A 22678-nucleotide genomic window follows, 5' to 3' on the forward strand; every position below is an offset into this window, starting at 1 on the left:
AAACCACAGTAACATAACGAAATGTATTACCAACATGTGTTCGAGTTTACATTGCTTTGTTAGTGGCAAATACCTTAAAAAGGGGAAAAGAACGGGAGAAGGTTGAAGAAACACACACACGCAGCTCTCGCCTTCACTCGTCTGTATTGAATGAGGAAGAGAAGCGCGCGCGCGATCCCCCTACTGAAACCCCAAGGCATTACCAACAGATCGACGAATAATTAACCCATACAGACGAAGATCCGCATTAACTGTATTCAACTTCTTAATATTACTCGTTGTCTAATTCTAACCAGTGACAAAACTTAATATGCATACTAATATTGTAAATGCATTAATGATTTATGAACTATAATTTCACATACCACTTGTCACACTCACTTGTCACACTTTACATTTTCTCCCATTTTTATAATAATGTAAATGAACCGTCTTGTTTAATCTTAAAGTTTTGGTGGTCAGATTCAGACTCAATGCAGAGCACAGATATGATAGCAAATAAATAACGTCAGCGGCCATGGCACTGAACGAGCAATGGTTATTATATTTCAAAAGGGCAAACAGTTAAAGTTATTGTGCGAGTTAACTGGAGTCAGAATGTACATGTGCAAAGTTGCATTTGTCATCCATCACTGTGACATCAAATGGACTTTTAAAGCTGAAATAATGAGTGGATTAAGCTTGGAATAACGAGAGAAATAACATGGATAGAACTTTCTTGTCGGTGGATTGTAATGCATCCCAGTCAGTCAGGTAACGTTACAAGGAAGTGAGACGACGGCTACTAAAATTAGGTAAGACAAAAAGTTTTATTTTTCGCAACTTGTGTGAAATAATATGTGACAATGGGGTCCAGTCGGGTTTGTGTCTTCCCGCCGGGTTCGGGTCCAGTTTTCAAATAATAGATGGGTCCGGGGAGTACATTTATGGCATTTCTCGGATCTGCACGGGTCCGGGTCCAACTTTTGAAATAATAGACGGGTCCGGGGTCGGTTCGGTGTAGCACATTACGGGTCTCTTCCGGTTCGGGCATGAATTTTTGGACCCGTGAAGACCTCTAATTCACACTATAAATCATTGAATTTAAAGTGTTAATTCTCTTTCACGCTTTTTAGTACTAATGTAATCCAATCAAATGTGGCACAAATAAATGGAAGTATGAGAATTACATAGTTTAAAATGTAATATATTATAAGTCATTCATTTAAAAAAGATATATATTAAAATGTCACATTTGAAAAGTTTGTATGTAGGCACAATTAATATTTTTTGTTTGCCAATGAAAAAAAAAAAATACTAAACCTTAAACTAAAATGAAAATGCAAAATATAAATAATAAAAGCTAGTTCAAATTATGAATAAATCAATAATGTTATCTCAATGACACTAAATGTGTTTTAACGCAGATAATCGATGATTACTGAAACTCACCCCCCACAGGCTCATCTTCAGCTCAAACTCTTTTTCTCCCTCAAAGATCAGACGGATTTTCAGCTGCCGAAAAAGTCATTCATCAGACAACAAAAGTACAGACAATTAATAAATAACATCATCACACTGGAAAATGGCAAAAACACATATTGCACAGTATATCACTTTAACCAGTCAAACTCCCTCACCGAGATGCTGTTCGCTTCCACAGAACAAAGCTCAGGATTCGAGTTCTTTGCATAGATAGACATGGTCACATGACTTCCTGTCTGGTGCCAATCAAATCGACATGGAGCCACTTTGTTACCCTGCAGGGACAGAAAACACACGCGTTTGAGAATCATAGTATATCATGTGATATTGACCTGACGGATGTGAAGCCATTGCTCGGCTCACCGTATCTTTCCTCCACTGGTGTGATCCTTTATTACAGCCCTCCTGAGACAGGAATGAGTTAAAATCAGACGTCTTCCTCTTACAGCAGCTCCAGTACTTCATCCTGAAACGATGCATGTCCATAAAATACCATCTAAAAAGATGAAATAGTGCCTTTTCAGGATCATTTATAAATTCTCCTCACCCCTCGTGGAAGATGGGCACTCCGGGATGATATGAACATGTTTCTGCATCAGTCTTTGGTCCGTTGTATGTCTGATAATCATAGTGGCATAATATAAGCACACATATTTCTTTAACAAAAAAAATTTAATTACGTAATGTTAATTATGAAATATACTTATAGACTATTAAGATCAAAAATTGTATCTGTTAATACTATTTAATGGACCTGAGCTGACATGAACTAACATTGAACAAGTTGTATTTTTATTAACAAAGATTCAAAAATATTGTGAGAAATGTATCACTCAAAGTTAGTTAATGCATTTAGTTAAAGAGGCCATAATAATATGTCTTGATTTTTTTTATGGGGGTGGTGGTGGGGGGGTTGTTTGGGGAATATTCCCCATATTCTCCATTGTTGCAGCTCCTCTCTTCCCAGTCTGTCAGTAACGCTCTGTTTAGTTCCTGTCTCTGTGAAGCTCCTCCTTCTGAAAATCACACTGTGCTCTGATTAGTCGGCTGGATCTATGTGTTATGGTTGGTCAAGTGTTTCGAGTGTGTTTGGGAAATGTCCCTCCCCTTACCATAACCACCAGTTTAAACACACTACTAACTAACTCAATAGGCCCCACCACTTTATTCTGCGTATGAATTATTTAAATCAGGAATATTGTGACGTGTTCGTTCCTGGAAGAAACTCAAGACTACAATGGAGGCGTTTCAGCAAGTTCAGAAACAGTGACACTGATATAGAGAATAACTCCTGCTGGATGGACTCAAACTTGTTCAAACAGCAACATCACACTAAAGAAAGATGAACATGCAAAAAGCATAATAGGACCTCTTTAAACTAACAGGAGCTTATTGGAAAGTGTTACCATAGATAACAAATGTTTTCTAACCTTCGAGCAGCCTCCATTTTTACATGCCGTCCCAATTTTGACCTCACTTCCTTCCTCTTCTGAAGGTCAAAAAGATGCACATTTCAGGTTTTGCATGAGATGGTCATGTGACTAAAGACGAGAATGAATCTGGAACTTCCTGCAAGTTTATAATGATGTAACGTCACCTTTCTCTTCGAGCTGAGCGGCGTCTGCGAGTCTGAGTTTCTCGAGCGTCTGGTTCAGAGACGGGGAGACTTTCCTCTGCAGCTTCACCAGCGGCTCCTCAGCGCTGAAACAACATTTATAAAGCGCTTTATACAGATCCTACAAAAGCAGCTTCACAGTACTAAACAAAATTGAACAGTTTAATAAAAAAAATTGTTTAATTTCGGCTTTGAATCCGCTTCACAGAAGACGTTTTGATGAATTTGAGGTTAGTAGCCATTATAATGATGTTGATGATGATGAACAGTTACCTGGGTCTCTGGATGAACTCCAGTGGTTTGGGGGCCTGGATGATATACTCATTAAACCTGGGTTTCAGATCCTCCAGCTCTTTCTTCTCTCCTGAGACCTTCACATCTGGTTTCACAGGTTCAAGCGGCTTCTCGCTGTTATGAGGACCTTTAGTGCAGCCCTGACAGAGAACGAGCCATAAAACAGGAGACATTTGCATGCATTTGCTTTATCTTAGTGACAGAATTCAGTGATATTCGAAGAGCTAAAGGAATTTTACATGGTTCTGATATCGATTAGCAACTGCCAGTTTGAGAATTAAAAGCACATCAATGCAAATCTTGTTGCACTATTTCTGTTCTTCTGAAGCACCATGCTGTATTTAGACAGTATCGAACACAAAAACACATTTATTTGTGTATAAGATGTTCTGCTAAAGATGAGTGAAATCTGAGAATGGCAAGTCTTTCTCACTTACAGCAATACTAAGAAAATCCGAGAAGTCTGTTGTCCGTCTCTTACAACACGACCAACCCTGAAGAAAGCAAGAGATAAAGAAAGAAAGAGGGTTCGTGCGAATGTCTTTTTTAAAGGAAAAACATGCATTATTGCAAACAGAACAATAAAAAAAATTATCAGAAGACTGACACCAATAAGTACCAGTTTACAGTACAAAATAAAAACAATGTGCCTTTAGTTGCAATACGGCCCTGTTTACACCTGGTATTAAGATGCATTTTGGTCTTAAGTAGACGACTCTAAATACAGGTGTAAACGGGGTCTAAAACGTTTTGATCCTCACTTTTGACCACTTCCAGAGGTAATTGAAAACACATTCGACTGGATTACTCTAATAGTGTAAACGCTCATGTGATCGAATGTTTCCGAACACAAAAAACGCCTACTCTCCACCTTCTGATCTAACGTGTAAACATTATGGGAAAAGTCAGATGGGGTTTAAACTTTGTCGGCTGGAGACACAAGTTTGGTTTGAAGATGAAAAACTCAAGCACAATGTTCTCTCATCATTCCTGATTTCTAACACACACTCACAGCGTCAGGCTGGTATCGTGTCTGTCAGATCAGAAACTAAAGCTGATGTTCTCTGTTTGTTTTCCCGTCACCTCCAGTCGCGTTCATATGTAAATTGTGTGAGGTTATTTTGTCCATTTGATCGAAAGAAAAAACCCATCCATTGAAAAAACCCATCCATTGACCCTCTCGTAGAAGAAATCAGGACAAAAGTGGTTTAAAGTGGACAAAAGTGACAGATTAAAACACCAAGTGTAAACGGGAATGTATCTCCATCGTCTACTTCTGATCCAATCGACCAAAACACATCTTAATACCAGGTGTAAACAGGGCCTAGAATGAAAAGAATAAACACTTTATATATCCATGATCTTCAGGTACTCACCTTCAGAGCATCATGAAAAACAGGAACTCCAGGATGGTACGTACACGCATCTGCAAAACATATCAGTCATGAAACTCTAGAGGGCTCAGGCTGATTTACATGCAATCTAATAGCAATCACATAATTACTGCATGGCACAAGCTGATTGGCCTCTGCTGATCCTCTAGCCAATGAGATTGCTTGCTCAACATTTAAATAGTCTGGTTCAGTGTTTGCTGTAAGAACGCTATTAGAGTTCCTCTGAACCCTCCACCTCCCCAGCTCCACCTGCCTAGATCTGCTACAGGATTTATGTATGTCTATTTATGCAGCAGCAGCATATCTAACATGATCTGTGTAACTATTAGCAAAAGTGAGTCCATACTTGTTCTGTACCAGTAATAATAAATGTGATCTATGGTGCTGTATGCTGTTGCTTACCATTAGGTGGAGCCCTGTACATGTATCTTTGTTATGACAAGTAAGGGCAGAACAAGAATGACATTGACAGTGAACAACTCGTGGTGTGTCTTGTCTTTATTATATATTTGTTTTCCTAATTGTTAAGCCTAAACAGCTAGCTAGGAATTACCAAAAGACATTACACGGTGTCAAAAGTTCACAATGGATCAGCTAAAACCTCCAAACAAACTGAGTTTTGAAGGAAATAATGCAGAAAACTGGCGAACCTGGATAAAGAAGTTGCGGAAATCAGGCAAGATAAAATGTAGTACTTTTTTTCATGTTGCCGGAGATGAAGCGATAAAGGTATTTAATAGCATAGATTTTGAAGAGGAGGAAGCAAATTATTATGAAGCACTGAAAGAACAATTCAGGCGTTACTGTGCACCAAGGAAAAACTTATGATATATCTAAGACACGTGTTTTTCACTTGAGCTCAGGGACCATGATGATCCTTATGTGACAGAGTTAAAAAAAGACAAAGAATGTGAATTTGCACAGCTGACTGATTCACTGATCAGAGACCGCATAGTGTGTGACGTTGACAATGATCAAATTAAAGCTTGTCTCTTAAGGGAACCGGATCTGGATCTGAACAAAGCTGTGGATATCTGGAGAGTGAGTGAAGTCACAAAAAGCCAAACCAAAGCACTCCACGAGGAAACTGAACTGACTGTGAACAAAATTAGCAAGCTAAAGCTAACTTAGAAGTCACCTGGGAATAGATCTGCTCCGAACGCATGGTCAAAGAAAGAAGAGGAATGTACCAGATGTGGTTACAGCCATGAACCGAGGAAGTGTCCGGCGTATGGACAAATATGAAAAATGTGTCGTCAAAAAAATCACTTTGGAAGGATGTGCAAAATGTAAATACAGGGTTCGACAAAAAACGACTAAACAAGGTTCACTGTGAGAAAAGTTCATGAGATTGAACAAGAGGATCACACAGAACTGTTCGTGGGTGCCCTTGAAGAGAAGCAGACTGGAAAGAAAACGGAGACACATGTTAACAAAGCAACTGATGCCACAGTTGGAGGGAAAGGCAAGTGGAGAGAAACACTTAAAGTAAACAAAAGAGCGCTTTCTTTTAAACTGGATCCTGGAGCGGAGAGCAATGTGATTTCATATAAAGACTTCAGAGCCGTTGCAGGAAAACCCATGTCAATGTGCAAGTCGAACTGCCTGTTAGTAGCGTACTCGGGTCACAAGATGGAGCCAAAGGGCAAAGTAAAGCTCATCTGCCAGTTCAAAGAGAATGAAGCTGAGATTGAGTTCCAGATTATAGAGAAAGACTCACCTGCTATCCTGGGAAGGTCAGCGTACACAGAATCTACAAGGTCCACTGTGAAGAAAACGCTGACATTCTGAAAGAATTTGATGTGTTCAATGCGTTGGGGTGCATACCTGGAGTGCATCATATCAAGATTGATACAAAAATGTATCCAGTGATACATCCACCCATAAAAGTGCCGATTGCACTAAAAGACAAAATAAAAACTGAACTAAATAGAATGGAAAGTCTTGGAGTGATCGACAAACAGCCAGAACCAACAGATTGGGTCAATAGCATGTTGACGGTTTTAAAGCCGAACTAACTTTGAATCTGCATTGATCCCAAAGATTTGAACAAAGCCATAAAACGAGAACACTTTCCACTCAAGACAGTTGAAGAAGTGGTGAGTGAAATGCCAAATGCAAAAGTTTTTTTCTGTGTTGGATGCTAACCATGGATTTTGGCAAATTCAACTGGATGAAGAAAGTTCCAAGCTTTGTACATTTAATACACGTTTTGGCAGATACTGTTTCCAGAGGCTACCTTTCGGTGTATCATCAGCCCCAGAAGTCTTCCAGAAGTGCATACCACAAAGGCTCGAAGACCTGGAGGGAGTCGTGAATATCATGAATGACACACTCGTGTGGGGAGAAAATGCAGAACAACACGATGAAAGACTCAGGCGGCTTTTAGAGAGAATCAGGAGAATAAATCTGAAATTAAATCGGGAAAAATGCAAGATCAGAATGTCTGAGATACATAGGGCATGTACTGAGTGGAGAAGGTTTGAAGCCAGATCAAGACAAAATCAAAGCAACTGTGGAGATGCCTAAGCCACAAGACAAAGCTGCCTTGCTGAGATTTCTTGGCATGGTGCAATATCTCGCAAAATTTGTTCCAAACCTGTCGGAGATAAGTGCCCCGCTGAGGGAACTCCTGGAAAACGGTGTAGCATCGCACTGGGAAACTTCACAGCAAAAGAGTTTTGAGATGCTAAAGTCACAACTGAGCAACGCACCAGTTCTCAAATTCTTTGATGTCAACAAGGACGTGACTCTTTCTGTGGATGCAAGTTCAGAGGGTTTAGGTGCTGTCATTTTGCAGGAAGGAGATCCTGTAGCATATGGTTCAAGATCACTGACTGACTGCCAGAAAAGGTATGCTCAGATTGAAAAAGAGCTTTTAGCCATTGTGTACGGCTGTGAAAAATTCAGCCAATACCTCTATGGTAAACCAGTAAGAGTGCAGTCAGATCACAAGCCACTGAAGACAGTGTTCAAAAAGCCTCTAGAAAAAGCACCAATCCGACTGCAGAGGATGTTGATGTATTATCAGCAGGTAACCTACAAACCAGGAAAGGAGTTGAAAATCGCAGATGCGCTTTGCAGAGTCTACCTGGAAGAAGTAGTAGAACAATTACTGGACAGTGACTTGGAAGTTCATCAGTTGTCAGAAGGTCAAACCAATTTCAGAAGAAAAACTTGAAGCAGTCAGGAAAGCTAAAGAAGCAGATGGAGAACTGCAGATGGTGGTGGCAGTAGTCAAGACAGGATGGCCTAAACAGATCAGAGATGTGTCATATGCATTGAAAAAGTATTTGACATTCAGAGAAGAGCTGAACATTTCAGAAGGACTGCTGTTCAAAAACACAAGACTAGTGGTTCCACAAAGTCTTCAAGCAGAAATGCTGGAGAGGATTCATGAAGCTCATTTGGGAGTTGTTAAGTGTAAAGAGAGAGCAAGAGATATATTGTTTTGGCACGGCATGGGAAAACAAATTGAAGGTGTGGTGTCAAAGTGTGTTGTGTGCAACACTTTCAAAAGGAACAATGCCAAAGAACCTCTTTGTCAGTCATTAATTACCAGACAGGGCGCAGTCAAAGGTAGGAGTTGACATCTTTCACTTCAACAAAGCAGATTAGTTGGTATGTGTGGACTACTTCTCAAAATTTCCTGAAATTAAAAAGTTGACACAGACAACAAGCCAGCATGTAATAACAGCACTGTAGTCAATATTTGCTAGACACGGGATTCCAGATGAAGTTGTTTCAGATAACGGAACACAGTTTGTCAGTGCTCAATTCAGCAACTTCAGCGATAACTGGGAGTTCGAACACTCGACTTCAAGTCCAAGATATCCTCAATCTAATGGTCAAAGTGATTGAGCTGTACAATCCATCAAAAACCTACTCAAGAAGGTGCAAGAAAGTCAGGTAGATCCGTACATCGCTCTTCTTGAGTACAGGAATACGCTGCTGGAGTGACGTTATCTCCTGCACAGCTTCTTATGGGCCGTAGATTGAAAACCAGACTACCAACAGCGAGTAAACTGCTAAAGCTGCAGCTGCACAAAGGTTAGACCTCCAAAGCGTTATTCTTGCTGAAGTACGCAAGTAGTAACTAAAGTAAAGTAGAGGCTGAGATCTGTTCATCTGTCATTTGAAAAAAAAGAAGAAAAAAAGAGTTTGCAATACTGACTTTCTAATTAGCAATAAGAGTTCAAGTTTAAAATTGTGTGTAAAAAAAAGGAAGATCTATAAGGATCTATGGTGCTGTATGCTGTTGCTTACCACTAGGTGGAGCCCTGTACATGTATCTTGGTTATGACAAGTAAAGGCAGAACAAGAACGACACTGACAGTGAACAACTGGTGGTGTGTCTTGTCTTTATTATATATTTGTTTCCCTAATTGTTAAGCCTAAACAGCTAGCTAGGAATTACCAAAAGACATTACAATAAACAGCAGCAGCGGATTTAATCCGCCAAGACCAAATACATGAACATTACCATATTCAATAACATGCTAAAACTATTCCGGGAGTTGTCATGATTGAAATGATTTTACACTCAAAACACTTAATAATGTTACATACTTAATAATGTTTAAAATTTGTGAATGATATAATCATTAGTAGTGGCAGTAGTATATTATTGTTAATACATTTTAAATTGTTTACATTGTTTTTATTAAATTAATATATTTTTTTTCTTAAATACATTTTTCTTGAATCAGTGTAGCTGAACCTGAATGAGGGAGCAAAATCAAAGTAAAACAATGTTTCAAGGATTTTCTGTAAAATTATTCATTTTTCTCAGGAAAATTCAAGAAAAAGCTCTTTATTATAATTAGACGTTAATTTAAACACTTAAAATAATATTAACAAACATTAAATGCATGCTAGTTTGTCAAGCGGTGTCAGCGTGGCATGTGATCACAAATATCAGTTTAATATATTAATTATTATTATTATTTATTACTGATAATAATAAAGATAATTCAAATAAAAATATAAAATGATTTGAAAGTTAATGCTTCAAGCATGTAATGTTTCGGGGGGAATAAGGCAAATATATTAAGTTATGTGACATTTCCCTTTATAAACGAATGATCTTTTATACATTAAATAATGTTTGGTGATGTTTTGAGAGCCCCTAAAAAGGTGGATAGTACATAATTTAGCTCAAGTAGTATGCAGTGCTGGCCAGTTCACAATAACACACATGTATACATGATATTCTACAAAGTAAGCTTATATATTTATATTAACAACACTGCATATATTCTGACTCCGTTGTGTTTCTTACAACACACAAGAAACCAGAGCCATGCATGTGGTCATTGAAGCGTAAGAGTATGAAGGTAAATAATAGATAGCGCGGTATACAAAATAAGTAACACTTTAGATTATGAATAAACTTTGTAACTAGATTAGTGTTACAAACACTCACCCTTCGGATTGATTTCTGGATCGAATCGTTGCCCGCAGCCTTTATTATAACACAGCACAGACATTACGAACGGTTCACGACACAGACGAAGTATTCACAACCTGTAAAAAAAAAATATATTTTTTGTATTTTATTGCACTGAGTGTTCGGTTTTGATGTCTGGCGCGCGCGTGTATATTGTGCCTCGCGCTGGATCTTTCCTCTGCCGGAAGCTCGCGACGCGTTCGGGAAAATTCGCGAACTTTTCTGACACTCGATCATAGATAGAAACGGAAATAAGTGGGTAGAACACCAGTCAGAATGAAGTTACAAGTGATAAATGTGGTGGGTCTATTAAATATATTTTTATATTATGACGATTCGCTGTGTATTTTTAATTTAATGGCTTTTAGGGTTTCTCGCTGTCATTATTTAATGTAAATTATTGTCCTGAGCGCTGCTGAAATAAATGTCACGTGGTAGCTGCTACTTTTCTCAGCGCTTGTCAGGATGAGCCAATCTCAGTCGATTACGATTACTAGATAAGGTGTTTTATAAAATTATTTTTCTAAAGAAAATGCTGTGACGGATTTACATTTCAATCACACATACCAATTCTTGGACATCAATACATTTAAAATTAAGCTTTCTATATATAAAGTATAATCAAAGTATTGAGATTTGAATGTTTGGATGGAGGATTCGCCTTTCTGAGCCGTAAACGCCCCCTGTTGGAAAATGTTGTATGTCCAACGAGACCATGGACTGTAAAAAATAGAACGAGACACAATAATACCTCGAGGATGACAGGGACTGTGAAAACCGAGAAAACGGTCTCTAAATTTGGTTTAGGCTCCTCTTTCGATGATAAAGTCTAACCAAGCCCCAACAATAATTGTATAATATGTTATTCATGTGCAAATTCGTAACTTTCGGAAGAAAAAAAAACAACAAACCTGCATATATATTTTTTCCCACTTCAAATTTTACCTTCTGTTCTATTGTATATACAAACATACACACGCCTATTGCTGTATAACCTTTACATTACTTTAGATATTTCAACTTAGATATTTTGATAAATTTAACATGGAAAATAGGAAATACCACTACTCCACCACTACAAGAAACATTTTTATTATACATACTCAATGACACATTAGTAATAAAAGGCACATAAAATAAAAGTAAATCAACAACCCTTGGCTTTCCAACCCAGATTTGGTCACACTACCCTTCAAAAATTAAAAATTAAAAAACCAAGTGGGGTTAATTAAATACTATTGCTGCTCAAACTCATTCAACTGTCAGTGTATCCAAGCAGACTGGATTATTTGAACATATATTCTGGATCGGTAACTAACGGTAACTACTGAAGCAAATGTAAAATCAATATTTTGTGATTACAAACCTGAAACAAACACTGTCTAGTCAGGATAATAAATTAGTTATGCATGTTACACACAGATCATTGAATAACGTGTTAACTAGAGTTTGAGTTGGGTGCTGATGATTCTAGAAACCAGCCGTTGTTGATAAACTGCACGTCCAGTTCTTCAGCCCCTTGAAAGCACTTTGTGCACTTTAATGATAGTAGTGCTATTATCTGTTCTCATCAGACTGAAACAAACAAGCAAACTAATGTTCTCTGCTCAGCAACAAAAATAAGGAACAGCTCACCCAACAAACAGGTTTAAATCACCTGAATTTGCAAATAACACAACAATGTCATTCAAACCCATGCTTTTTTACCTCAGAAACAAAAAGAGAAGCATTTATCGCTGTTATCCCGTTCAATGAAGGCAGCCGTGACTAAAATCTGTACATGTTTGGGTGAACTATCCATTTGACAGATTGATTTGTGCGGGACGCTGCTTTTAGTTTAGTGTTCCACAGTCCCGCTCGAGAGATTAATCCATTTTCTGCTACTTCCACTTATCTTTCCTCTTTGCCTTCCTCCAGTTCCACCAGACACAACTCCAGGTTTCTGCGCCTGTCGGGGTGGATGTTTTCCTTCATCTTTTTGTTTATGTATTTGACCACATCCTCCGTGCCTTTGGCTTTGGGATGATAGTGACTGAGCACATATCCACGGAGGTTATCCTCAGTTCCTGGAGTCACCAATCCGATCAAAAAGCGGAGAAACATGTCCAGATGTCCGTTCGGAGAAGCCAGCATGCGGTCGATGGCGGGACGGTACATCTCTATCACGGGGCGATCCTTGCTTGAACTCTGTAACCAAGACTTTTGGCTCGATATAAACACGTTTTTCGCGTGTTTCCTAAACGCCACGTATACGTACATGGCGGCCATGTACTCCTGTATGGTAACGTGGATGAACTTGAAGACCCACGTCTCTATGTCTTCACTCGCCCGCTTGACTTCGGTGGTTAACTCATCCCGAGAGCACAAATCGTCATAGGTCAGGTTAACGTTTCTCAAATCTGCAACGTTAAAGCAGTCCCGTCCCTCTTGAATCATCCGATACGCCATCTTCCCCATCATCTCTATAAACATCTTATCTTCATCCTTCCACTTTTGCGCCTCCACGTTACAACCGCGATACTTCTCGAACGAGCGGTTCATTTGGACAACAATGTACTGCGAATAAAACGCTGTGATGCCAGGTGGATGTTTGCCGTATTCGGGATCTCGGAACGCCCGTTCGAAGATAAACGCCACCATCCAGCTGAAGAGAGGAAGATGGCAGATGATTTCAAGAGCTTTGGAGCGTTTCATTTGGTTATAAACCTTCCTACCAAGCTCGGGATCAGTTGTTCTCTTGGTAAAGTACTCTTCCTTGCCTACATCCGTGAATCCTCTCAACTGTACATGCCTGTCGATTAAATTGGGAGGGATTTTGTGGGCGGCGGTGACGTGGCTGGTGATCCAAACACAAGCGTTAGGAAGCAACGTGCCTTTGATCAGGCTGGTGAGAAGGGCATCAAGTGGCGCTTTCTCCCTGGGGCTCGTTATAGTTTTGTTGTTTTTGAAGTCCAGTCCATGACGGCAAACTTCTAACGCATCAATAATGAAGAGACTCAAGCAATCTTCCTTCTCGATGAATCCGATGTCTTCAGCTTCGGCGAAATAGCTTGAGAGCGTCTCCAGGAAGTTCAGCTCTCCACCTTTCCCAACGTACAACTCCCTTGCCGGAATTGGGAACACTAATTGAAAATCCTGATTGTTTTTTTCCTCCATCCAATCCACGATGAACTTATTCACGGCCACCGTTAGACCGCAGGCAGGGATCCCCGTCATCATGACCGTACGGATTGGTTTGTGCTCGGGAGGAAGGGGGCGGAAGATGTCGGCGGCCCTGATTGACATCTCCTCGATCGTGTACGGGATCCGTTGGACCTCGTTCTCAGGGTTGATGGGGTCCCTGCTGCCCCTGATGACTGTTACGGGTTCGACGTAGACGTCACTGATGTAGCGCTGCTGACCTGGACGGCATCGGCCCTCGTAAAGAGAGTAATAGCGCCTGTCGTGGGCCATTTTCAGATCATACTGTAACAAGGCTGCGAAGAAACAAAACAGAATATCAGACTGAAGGAATTTATTATGCTTTTTTACGTGCAAGGTTTATTTTATACCACACTCGATACTAAACTAATTAGCCATATTCAAAAATTAAAGGAACAGTTCACTCAAAAGTTATAATTTATAGTGAATTGTACTGATTACTCTTTTCTGTACATGTTTAATCAATATCGTGAGTCAGAAGAAGAAAATATTTACTCTACTGATCAAGTTTTGGGTCAGTATGAGTTTTTTTGTTTCCCCAAAGAAACTAATACAGTTATTCAGCAAGGATGCATTAAACTGATCAGAAGTGACAGTAAAGACATTTATGATGTTACAAAAGATTTCCGTTTCTTTTTAACTTTCTAATCAATCCTGAAAAAAAATTTATCAGTTTCCGCTGCTTCAGATTTCTGTGGAAACTTTTTTCAACATTGATGGAAATGTTTCTTGAGCAGCAAATCATCATATTAGAATGATTTCTGAAGGATCATGTGACACTGAAGACTGGAGTAATGATGTTGAATATTCAGCTTTGATCACAGGAATAAAATATTAACATAGAAAACAAGTATTTTAAACTGTAATACTTCACAATTAGGGCTGTCAATAGATTACAATTTTTTTTAAATCACAATTAATGGCACACTTATCGTGAAATTAAGAATACACCATTTAACTACATGACCATCAGATTTAAATGTAGGCATTTCCAAAAAAGGACACTTGGGGACTACGAAAGGCCATCAAATAACCAAACTATACAAGTGGTCCATATAATTCAAAAAGTTATGCACATGGAGAAAAAAATTAAAATATTCATCATGTGTACAGTGCAACAGCAAAGACCTTATTTACATGTTAGACAAGTCATGTTGTGATACAAAACAAGACCACAGGCCAAACCAAACTAAACCAACCTCCTTGACCTGACTGCATAAATACCTACAGTATAAGAATCGATTCAGAATTACTAACATATTACAGCAACACACACACAACAAATCAAATGTTTATCCTGAATGTGTGTGAAAGCAACGTATGTGTACTGAAATTTGACTGTGCATAAACAATGTATATCAGTGTCGAGAATGCACAAACTTTGTTTGTGCATTAATATAAAGGACTCATGTGTGCTTACAGTACGACTCCTGTACGACGACACTGCAATCATCTTTACCTTGATAATCCTCATCCATCAAAACTTTACTAGCAAGAGGCTGGATTGTTTTATCCAGCAAGGAAACGTAAAATAATGAATTATTTCCTTGAGCAGAGACACTACAGATGTGCCCAGTTCGACATGATGGTTTTGAATTGCTTGAAATATAATTGGAATCAATTCAAAACGGTTACATAAAATTGTAATTAGGCTCTTATATTATATAATAATTTGGATTTAGGTGTATCGGACAATATATTGGTTATCGGCTTTCAAATATAAAGAATTATCGGTTATCAGTCTTGGCCAAAATTCATATTGGTGCATCCCTACTAACTGCGTGACAAATTACATTAATGGTCCAATTTCATGTGCTTCAATAATTTATTTGTATTAACGCAATAAGGATTTTGAATTAATCGTGTTAACAGACAGCCCTAAATTACTTTTTTGATCAAAGAAATATATCACATAATAAAATGATAAATATAAATAATGTTTGAATACACCTAAAGCTCTAAAGTTAGAATATCAATGACAGTTTTTTTTTTTTGGAGGGAGGGGGGGGGCAACTGTTCCTTGAGCATCTATCAGGTGATGTGTTGAAGCTGCTGTACCTCTTCTACAAGTCTTCCTCAGGGTTTTGGCCAAATCGTCCCTTCTGATGTTTTGGAGGTTTCGTACAGTGAGATATAGAGCCTCTCCCAGCTTACAGATCTCGATCATCTTATCAGCCACATCCAGCGCATCAGTAAGATCCGCGATCACCGGGTAGTTCTTCTTGAATTTGCAGTGACTGCTCAGACAACGCTTATAATATGACATCTCTGATGGATGGAGCTGACCAAGACTGTTCACCATGGCCTGAATGAGACAGAAACATCTGTAATATTTATCTAAATATAGTGCAAGAAAGTTTAACACCTGTGCATCAATTTAAAAAAAAAAAAGGTTACTCTGAGGTCCCCAGAAAACTCATTAAAATGTAAAGCTTTGGAGCACATACTTAAGTTTGATACTTTAGTAAAACAAAAAAAAAGTATAAAAAGTGAAAAATAAAAACTTATAAATGTTGAAAAGAAGTTGAATGGTTTTGTCCCTGTATATTAATTGACAAAAGACTGAAAAAAAAGAGGAAGCGAAAGGAGAATATGAACTAGGCTTGGGAAAAGAGGCCAACTTGGCATGACAATTTTGCAAATGGAGCGTGAGGCAAGTAGTTGTAAGTTTTAGCACCTTGTAGGATTGATCAATACACAATTTCATGTAGCATTTTTGATGGTTAGTCAGTAGACGTGGGTCGTAGCAGCAAAAACACACTGAGATGATCATGATAAATGACAGAAAATGATCGCAGGCTATCTTTGGTTGCAAGACCGTGACAACATCCATCTTTGAACTTCTCACTGTGTGACGTAGGACCACCATTTAGGAGTAGGGCTGCACAATTAATCGCAATTTACATGTAATCACACTTAAATCGAGTTGGCTTATAGTGATTTAGAAACCGCAAAGGCTGCGATTCTTTTTTATGCGCAGCTTGTCATCGATGTACGGCTCTGTAAACGCTGCTCCATCTGAAAGCTGAATTTGAGTCACTTATAACGTGCATTTGAAAAAGCAACACACGTCAAACATATTTCCAAACATGAGAAGCTGTGAGATGATGTGGCTTCTTATACAGAATAATGTAGTTGTGTGTTTATTAGTCATGTTTAATCAAAGCGTTTCAATTAGGGCTGGACCAGAATATTCGAATATTCGTTCGGTGGGTTGGTATTCGATTTGAAAATGTGACATTCGAATATTCGTTTTTTTTTTTTTTTTTTGCACACCTGGGATCCCCCGCGAAACGGTTCTCACTCGCGCTTGAATAAGGCCGGCGACACACTGGCTGCATGGCGTGAGCGTCTCAGCTGTGTGGCATGTACGTTTTTATTTCAGCTCCCATGTTAACAGGTTGGAGTTTGCACACTGCCTGTGTGAAACACAGGCGCGGCTCGAGCCACGCGGAAAATGCGTGCATGCTAGAAATAGAACCGACGCCTAACTGCAACGGGAGTGTTCTCTGGCTAGAGCGCAGAACAGCGGAGGTTGTATGGACCGAAGTGCATGCCTGAGCTTGTGTTTTGGGTTAAGCTGCGTTGCTTTGACATTGTGGAAAATTGATAATAACGGGTAAAAGGCTAATACATTTTGTTTCTATTATTCTATCTAAATTAATCTCGTTTTTAATTTAACTTAATTTCGTTTTTCTTTATTTAAATTTTGTTTTTTCTTTATTTAAGTTTCATTTTTCTTTATTTAAATTTAGTTTTTTCTTTATTTAAGTTTCATTTTTCTTTATTTAAATTTCGTTTTTCTTTATTTAAGTTTCGTTTTTCTTTATTTAAGTTTCGTTTTTCTTTATTTAAATTAATTTTTTTCTTTATTTAAATTTCGTTTTTCCTTATTTAAATTAATTTTTTTCTTTATTTAAATTTCGTTTTTCTTTATTTAAATCTACCCTTTACTGTGTCAGTAATTTGTTAGTCAGAAAAATATTAGACTACCTTAAAAGTATTGCTTAATTTAACAGACCTGTGTGTGTGCGTTTTATATCATAGTGGAGTGTCCGTTCTCGGAGCATATAAACCCTGCCCGCGTGAGGTGCGCTGCTTCCCGCTCGCGCTGTTCTGTAGCTGACTAAAAGTTTATTAATTCTGAATGTGTCGCGTCTCGCGTGTCCATCTATATTGCACCAAATGCAACACTGCACTCCCTTGTGAAGTCGGTTGGATGAACGGTTCTCGAAATAATCAAAATGCAAAAAGACAGACCAACACAGAGATTCCTGCCTTTATTAGTGAAAAGAATATGTTCAGCCCCCTCTCGCCGAAGCTTCGAATATTCGATGTTCATTACTACCGAAGCTTCGAAGCTCAAAAAATGGTATTCGGACCAGCCCTAGTTTCAATCATCTTTTTATTCAGCTATAGATAGTATGATGCACATAGGGTTTTCCTGGAATGATGCGTGTTATCGTTCTTCTGCGGTGGGGCATATTTGTTGTGTGTGTGTGTGTGTGTGTGTGTGTGTGTGTGTGTGTGTGTGTGTGTGTGTGTGTGTGTGTGTGTGCGTGTGCGTGTGCGTGTGCGTGTGTGTGTGTGTGTGTGTGTGTGTGTGTGTCGCCATCTGGCTTTCAGATCGAGCATCATTTACTACCGATCACAGAGCCATACTTCACTGAAAAACTGCACATAAAATAATCGCAGCCTTTACCAAATCGCGTGCGGTTTCATTGCGATTAGTTGTACAGCTCTATTTATGGAGGAAACAAAACAGCGGAATAAAAAACAGCTACTGACCGTGAGCACATGGCGCAGGGTGAGGGAGCTGTGTGTGTGTCGAAACTGCAGACCGGCACCCTCTGGAGGGGGTGGCGGAGGCTCCTTCGGTTCCTCAAAATGTACAACAATTTCATCAAAATCATAAGCCGGCTCCTCGCTCCGCTCCTCCTGCACCTCCATTGCTGCACTTTCATTGGGCTGTTCCTGCTGGTCTGTCTCACGCATCTCTCTGTCATCCGGCTCTTCATTCAACGCTCGGTCTGTCCTCACGTCACTCCTCACGTCGCTCCACACCTCAGAATGCTCCAGGGTCATGGGCTCTCTGTTAATGACAATGAAGTGAGTCTTTTGAGCATAGGTAAACTATTCATTTAGATGCATGTGTGTTGTGGATGTAGTTACTCGTATCTTTGAGGAGAGGCTTCTTTGTGCATGATGGACTGCTGTCGCAGAAGCAATCCATCTTGGTATATGCTGGACTGATTTGTGTGTGTTCGTTCAGTAATCGCAGTCTCTGGGGATCCTGAGCGGTAAAGCCTGACCCTGTACAACATATAAATATGATAGAAATACATAAATGGACTATGAAATGATTCACATTTGTGTCTACAACATTATAAGTACAACACTAAAATTAAACTTAACTAAACATACAGTTCTGCTCAAAAGTTTGAAAACATTTTTAATGTTTTTGAAAGAACTCTTTTATGCTCAAGGCCTGCATGTATTTGATAAAAAAATATATATATAGTAAAAACAGTAATATTGTGAAATATTACTAAAATTTAAAATAATGGTTTTATATTTTAATATACTTTAAAATGTAATTTATTCCTGTGATCAAAGCTGAATTTTCAGCATCATTACTCCAGTCTTCAGTGTCACATGATCACCAAATCATTCAAATATGCGGATTTATCAATGATGTGCTTAATATGTTTTATAACCTGTGATACTTTAACTTTTATTCATCAATGAATCCTAAAAAAAAAAGAACAGCATTTATTAAAAATGGAAACCTTTCTAACAATATAAATCTTTACTATCCCTTTTTATCAAGGATAATGTGACACTGAAAACTGGAGTAATGATGCTGAACATTTTTAATTACATCAGGATAATTTATCTCCCTGTCACACCCATTTACCTCAAAACAAGAATGAACCATCAATTTAAAATGACAATTAAAAAGTGACATGAATTCTCCTGTACCATGTTCAAAAGTTGACTAGATCCAACCTTATTTAATATAAATAACTTGGAGTGAATGTTATGCTTGATTAATCATGTCAAAACTGATAAAAACTACATCACATAAAACTATTTTATTACAATTATTCATAGAATTGCTCAAATTGTTTTTTGTGATGGTTAAGTTGTATACTGTACTTTGTTTCTGCATGTTTGAGCGGAGGTTCAAAGTTATCTTCATCCTCATCATCGCTGTGCATGGAGCCATAACTGCTGGGTGGCCGGCCTGTCATGACCCTTCAAAACAAATGTTCACATCAACGTTAAAACAAATAAAATGACAGCAGCTGAAACGGGCATGTGAGAAGTCATCATAAAAAGCTCCACAGCATAATTTTGCTATGCAAAACCGATACCTGTAATTCAAAGGCCAAGATTAAAAGCATTATTAAAACACTCAGATGGCTGAACCTTTTCTGTAATTAAATTTACATTAAAAAAAATGTCCATAAAATGTCTGAACCCGCAAAGACTCTGCTTCTTTAAATGCAGATTGTATTTCAAGCTGACAGAAACTATGTTTTCTTTCCAACTAAGTGGCTTGTTATTTGATCAGTCAGGTTAGGGGTCTAATAACACATGCTGGTGGGAATGAAGTGATAATCCTGATGATCTTTGAACAGATAAACATCAGGTGAGAAAAAGTAACTTCTCATATTTCCGATTCCCAACAAAAAACATTTTTGCTTGTCAGTTTTAAATCGAAAAACACAATGTCAAGATATAAATGTGAGAACACTGTTAAGAAATGTTTGAATGATAAAATTGTGTAGATACCCAAATCAAAATCATATTGATCAACAACTAACTCGGATTAAACTCAGCTGTTCTGATATGACATTAAAGATCTCAGTTGTGTGCCGATTTCAGATGCAATCCTAAACCATTACACCCCATTTACAGATGCATTTATTAATGTATATTGTTAGTTTTTACCCAGAGGTTAGTTTGCATAGACATACTGTAGCTGCTATGTTAAGACATGGTAGTCATTTAAATAACTATTCGGACCAACTAAGAGTTAGACAAGGTGGAATCGCTTACTTTTCGGTCCACAAACCTTTTTATGTAGGTGACTTACAAGTATGAAGTATGAGTTAAGGACAGCAATTGCTCACCAACTTTATAATTTTATTTGATTATTCGTCCTTTCATTTGCTCTGCAGATCCTGTCTGACTACTAGAGTGACAAGTAACCAAACTAAAGCTGGTTTGGCAGAACTAAGAAAAGCAGGCCGGTTGTACCAGACTGAAACGAGAAAAGCTAAAAATTCTTCAAACACTTACCGATCCACTTCAGAATCACTATATTCACTCATGATGGTCCTTATAAAGTCCTTATAAACGATTACAGCACAGCTCCTGTTTCAAAAACAGCACAGGGAAATTATTTTAAAGTCGAATAGGGAAATCATTCTTCGCCATATTTCAGAGTTATACAATTCATATAAAGCGACAAAACTAACCAAAAACATTTATGAAGCGACACAAACGTACCCGAAACATTTAGGGAGCGATCGAGCGTTAAATTGATGTCATGTAGTTGATTATTTCGCTGTCAAAATGAGTTTGAATCCTAAACAGAAATGTCTTCCGTTAAAGCCACGGCCTCGCGCGTCTCTTCCACATTTCCTGCCTGTGACGTCGTTCACTTTCGGTTTCAAGTGTCACGCTGCAATCTTTTTACCGTCTATGGCTGCAATACACCGAATATAAGCGCATCGACTGCGAAAACCTTAATGATGAGAACTATTCATTTCTGCATCGTCTTTGAAGAGGATTTCTTTAACAATGATAATAAAAAAAAGTGTTACACATTTTAGTTAGTATAAAAAAGTACTAGGCTACTGCAGTGTGATATAACCCATCACTATATGAAGAAATATTTACACATTTTAGTTAGTATAAAAAAGTACTAGGCTACTGCAGTGTGATACAACCCATCACTATATAAAGAAATATTTAAGACAGACCGACAGAAAGAGACAGACAGACATTAGGGACTGTTCGTTTTTTATTTAAGGGGCTACTGGATGAGTTTTGAGATCTATAGTCAAAATAGACTTGACCCTCCCTTCGCCAGCAATACATCTTTCTATGACCCTCCAAAATGATTGTGAAAAAAGGCATGACACTCCCCGATAATTTATTGATTACTTCTGTACTGGTTTGCGATTGGCAAAGATGTTCAGATATCTCGATATAGTAGACCTACACCAAACGTTCATTAAAAAGGGTCCTGTGCAGTGTGACATATACTACAAAAAGACTGGTCTGTGCAATGAATAAATGTAGCGCGCGTGCGATTCAGTTTTGTAAACTCCGTTACTTGTGTTTGTTTTCAGACATAACAGTCGTTTTATACTTGTGCTTATGCGATATCACGATTTTTGCTCGTGGATGATTTAATGTCTCCCCAATCTGCTTTTGAAGAAATATGTTAGTATCGTGCTACAGCACACATTCTATCAGCTGCAGTTCTGGCGCCTCAAGCTTGGTTTATAGTCGCCGCATCCGCACGATCGCGAATGTGCGAAAGGGCCCATTTAGTAACTGCGCGCGCGGCCTATCATCCGAAATTGCACGATTTCGAGCCCAATCTGGCCGAGCATATGCATCTCATCACACCGGCACCCAGTTTGAGCGTCTAGTAGCCTAGTTGCTTAAATTTACAAAATGAGCCTACAATAGCAGACATAAGCCCTTTTAATTATATAAAAACACTCAAAAAAATGATGTGTTGGCTTTACTTAACTTTTTTATGTAAACAGGTTCCACTGGTTCCACATAACTGTGTTTCTTTAAAGGGTTAGTTCACCCAAAAATAAAAATGATGTCATTAATGACTCACCCTCATGTCGCTCCAAGCCCGTAAGACCTCCGTTCATCTTCAGAACACAGTTTAAGATATTTTAGATTTAGTCCGAGAGCTTTCTGTCCCTCCATTGAAAATGTATGAACGGTATACTGTCCTTGTCCAGAAAGGAAATAAAGACATCATCAAAGTAGTCCATGTGACATCAGTGGGCTAGTTAGAATGTTTTGAAGCATCGGAAATACATTTTGGTCCAAAAATAACCAAAACTACGACTTTATTCAGCATTGTATTGTCTTCTGGTTCTGTTGGGGATCCGCGTTCAGTGACGCTGCTGACGTAAGACGAGCTGACGTGTGTCTGGTGCGCCCGAGCTTCGTATACAGTCTGAGGGAGACGCACGCTGGAAACAAAACAATCTTCAC

At 38.6% G+C, this 22678-nt stretch overlaps 2 protein-coding genes across 5 annotated transcripts in view; both read right to left on the reverse strand.

Moving 5' to 3' along the window:
- Positions 1-10623, reverse strand: part of chordc1a (cysteine and histidine-rich domain (CHORD) containing 1a) — a 155807-nt gene extending 145184 nt beyond the window's left edge. Inside the window, exons 1-10 of one of the 2 annotated variants that reach the window (XM_077207074.1) lie at positions 10193-10623; positions 4750-4799; positions 3811-3867; positions 3353-3513; positions 3062-3165; positions 2895-2953; positions 2012-2082; positions 1828-1930; positions 1620-1739; positions 1432-1494 (exon numbers count right to left, since the gene is read on the reverse strand). In XM_077207074.1, the coding sequence (XP_077063189.1) occupies positions 1432-1494; positions 1620-1739; positions 1828-1930; positions 2012-2082; positions 2895-2953; positions 3062-3165; positions 3353-3513; positions 3811-3867; positions 4750-4799; positions 10193-10256 (852 nt within the window). In that variant the 5' untranslated portion in view covers positions 10257-10623. The remainder of the gene's footprint in view (positions 1-1431; positions 1495-1619; positions 1740-1827; positions 1931-2011; positions 2083-2894; positions 2954-3061; positions 3166-3352; positions 3514-3810; positions 3868-4749; positions 4800-10192) is intronic. The other variant, XM_077207073.1, reaches the window with a different exon arrangement.
- Positions 10624-11292: 669 nt separating this feature from the next.
- nlrc3l (NLR family, CARD domain containing 3-like) lies at positions 11293-21107 on the reverse strand. 3 transcript variants are annotated; one of them, XM_077208999.1, is made up of 7 exons: positions 20936-21107; positions 20726-20800; positions 19577-19675; positions 18590-18730; positions 18206-18509; positions 15476-15722; positions 11293-13692 (listed from the first exon to the last, which is right to left on the reverse strand). In XM_077208999.1, the coding sequence occupies exons 2-7, from the start codon at positions 20755-20757 to the stop codon at positions 12107-12109; spliced, it is 2409 nt and encodes an 802-aa protein (XP_077065114.1). In that variant the 5' UTR covers positions 20758-20800; positions 20936-21107; the 3' UTR covers positions 11293-12106. The 3 variants fall into 3 exon arrangements, with proteins under 3 accessions (XP_077065114.1, XP_077065115.1, XP_077065116.1); XM_077209000.1 differs by having other exon boundaries at positions 20905-21084; XM_077209001.1 differs by having other exon boundaries at positions 20726-20803; positions 20905-21044.
- Between the last annotated feature and the right edge of the window lie 1571 nt (positions 21108-22678).

This window comes from Siphateles boraxobius, unplaced genomic scaffold (assembly GCF_051911475.1).
Source record: "Siphateles boraxobius isolate OS27281-9 unplaced genomic scaffold, OSU_SipBor_1 6, whole genome shotgun sequence".
In the NCBI taxonomy this organism is placed as follows: domain Eukaryota; kingdom Metazoa; phylum Chordata; class Actinopteri; order Cypriniformes; family Leuciscidae; genus Siphateles; species Siphateles boraxobius.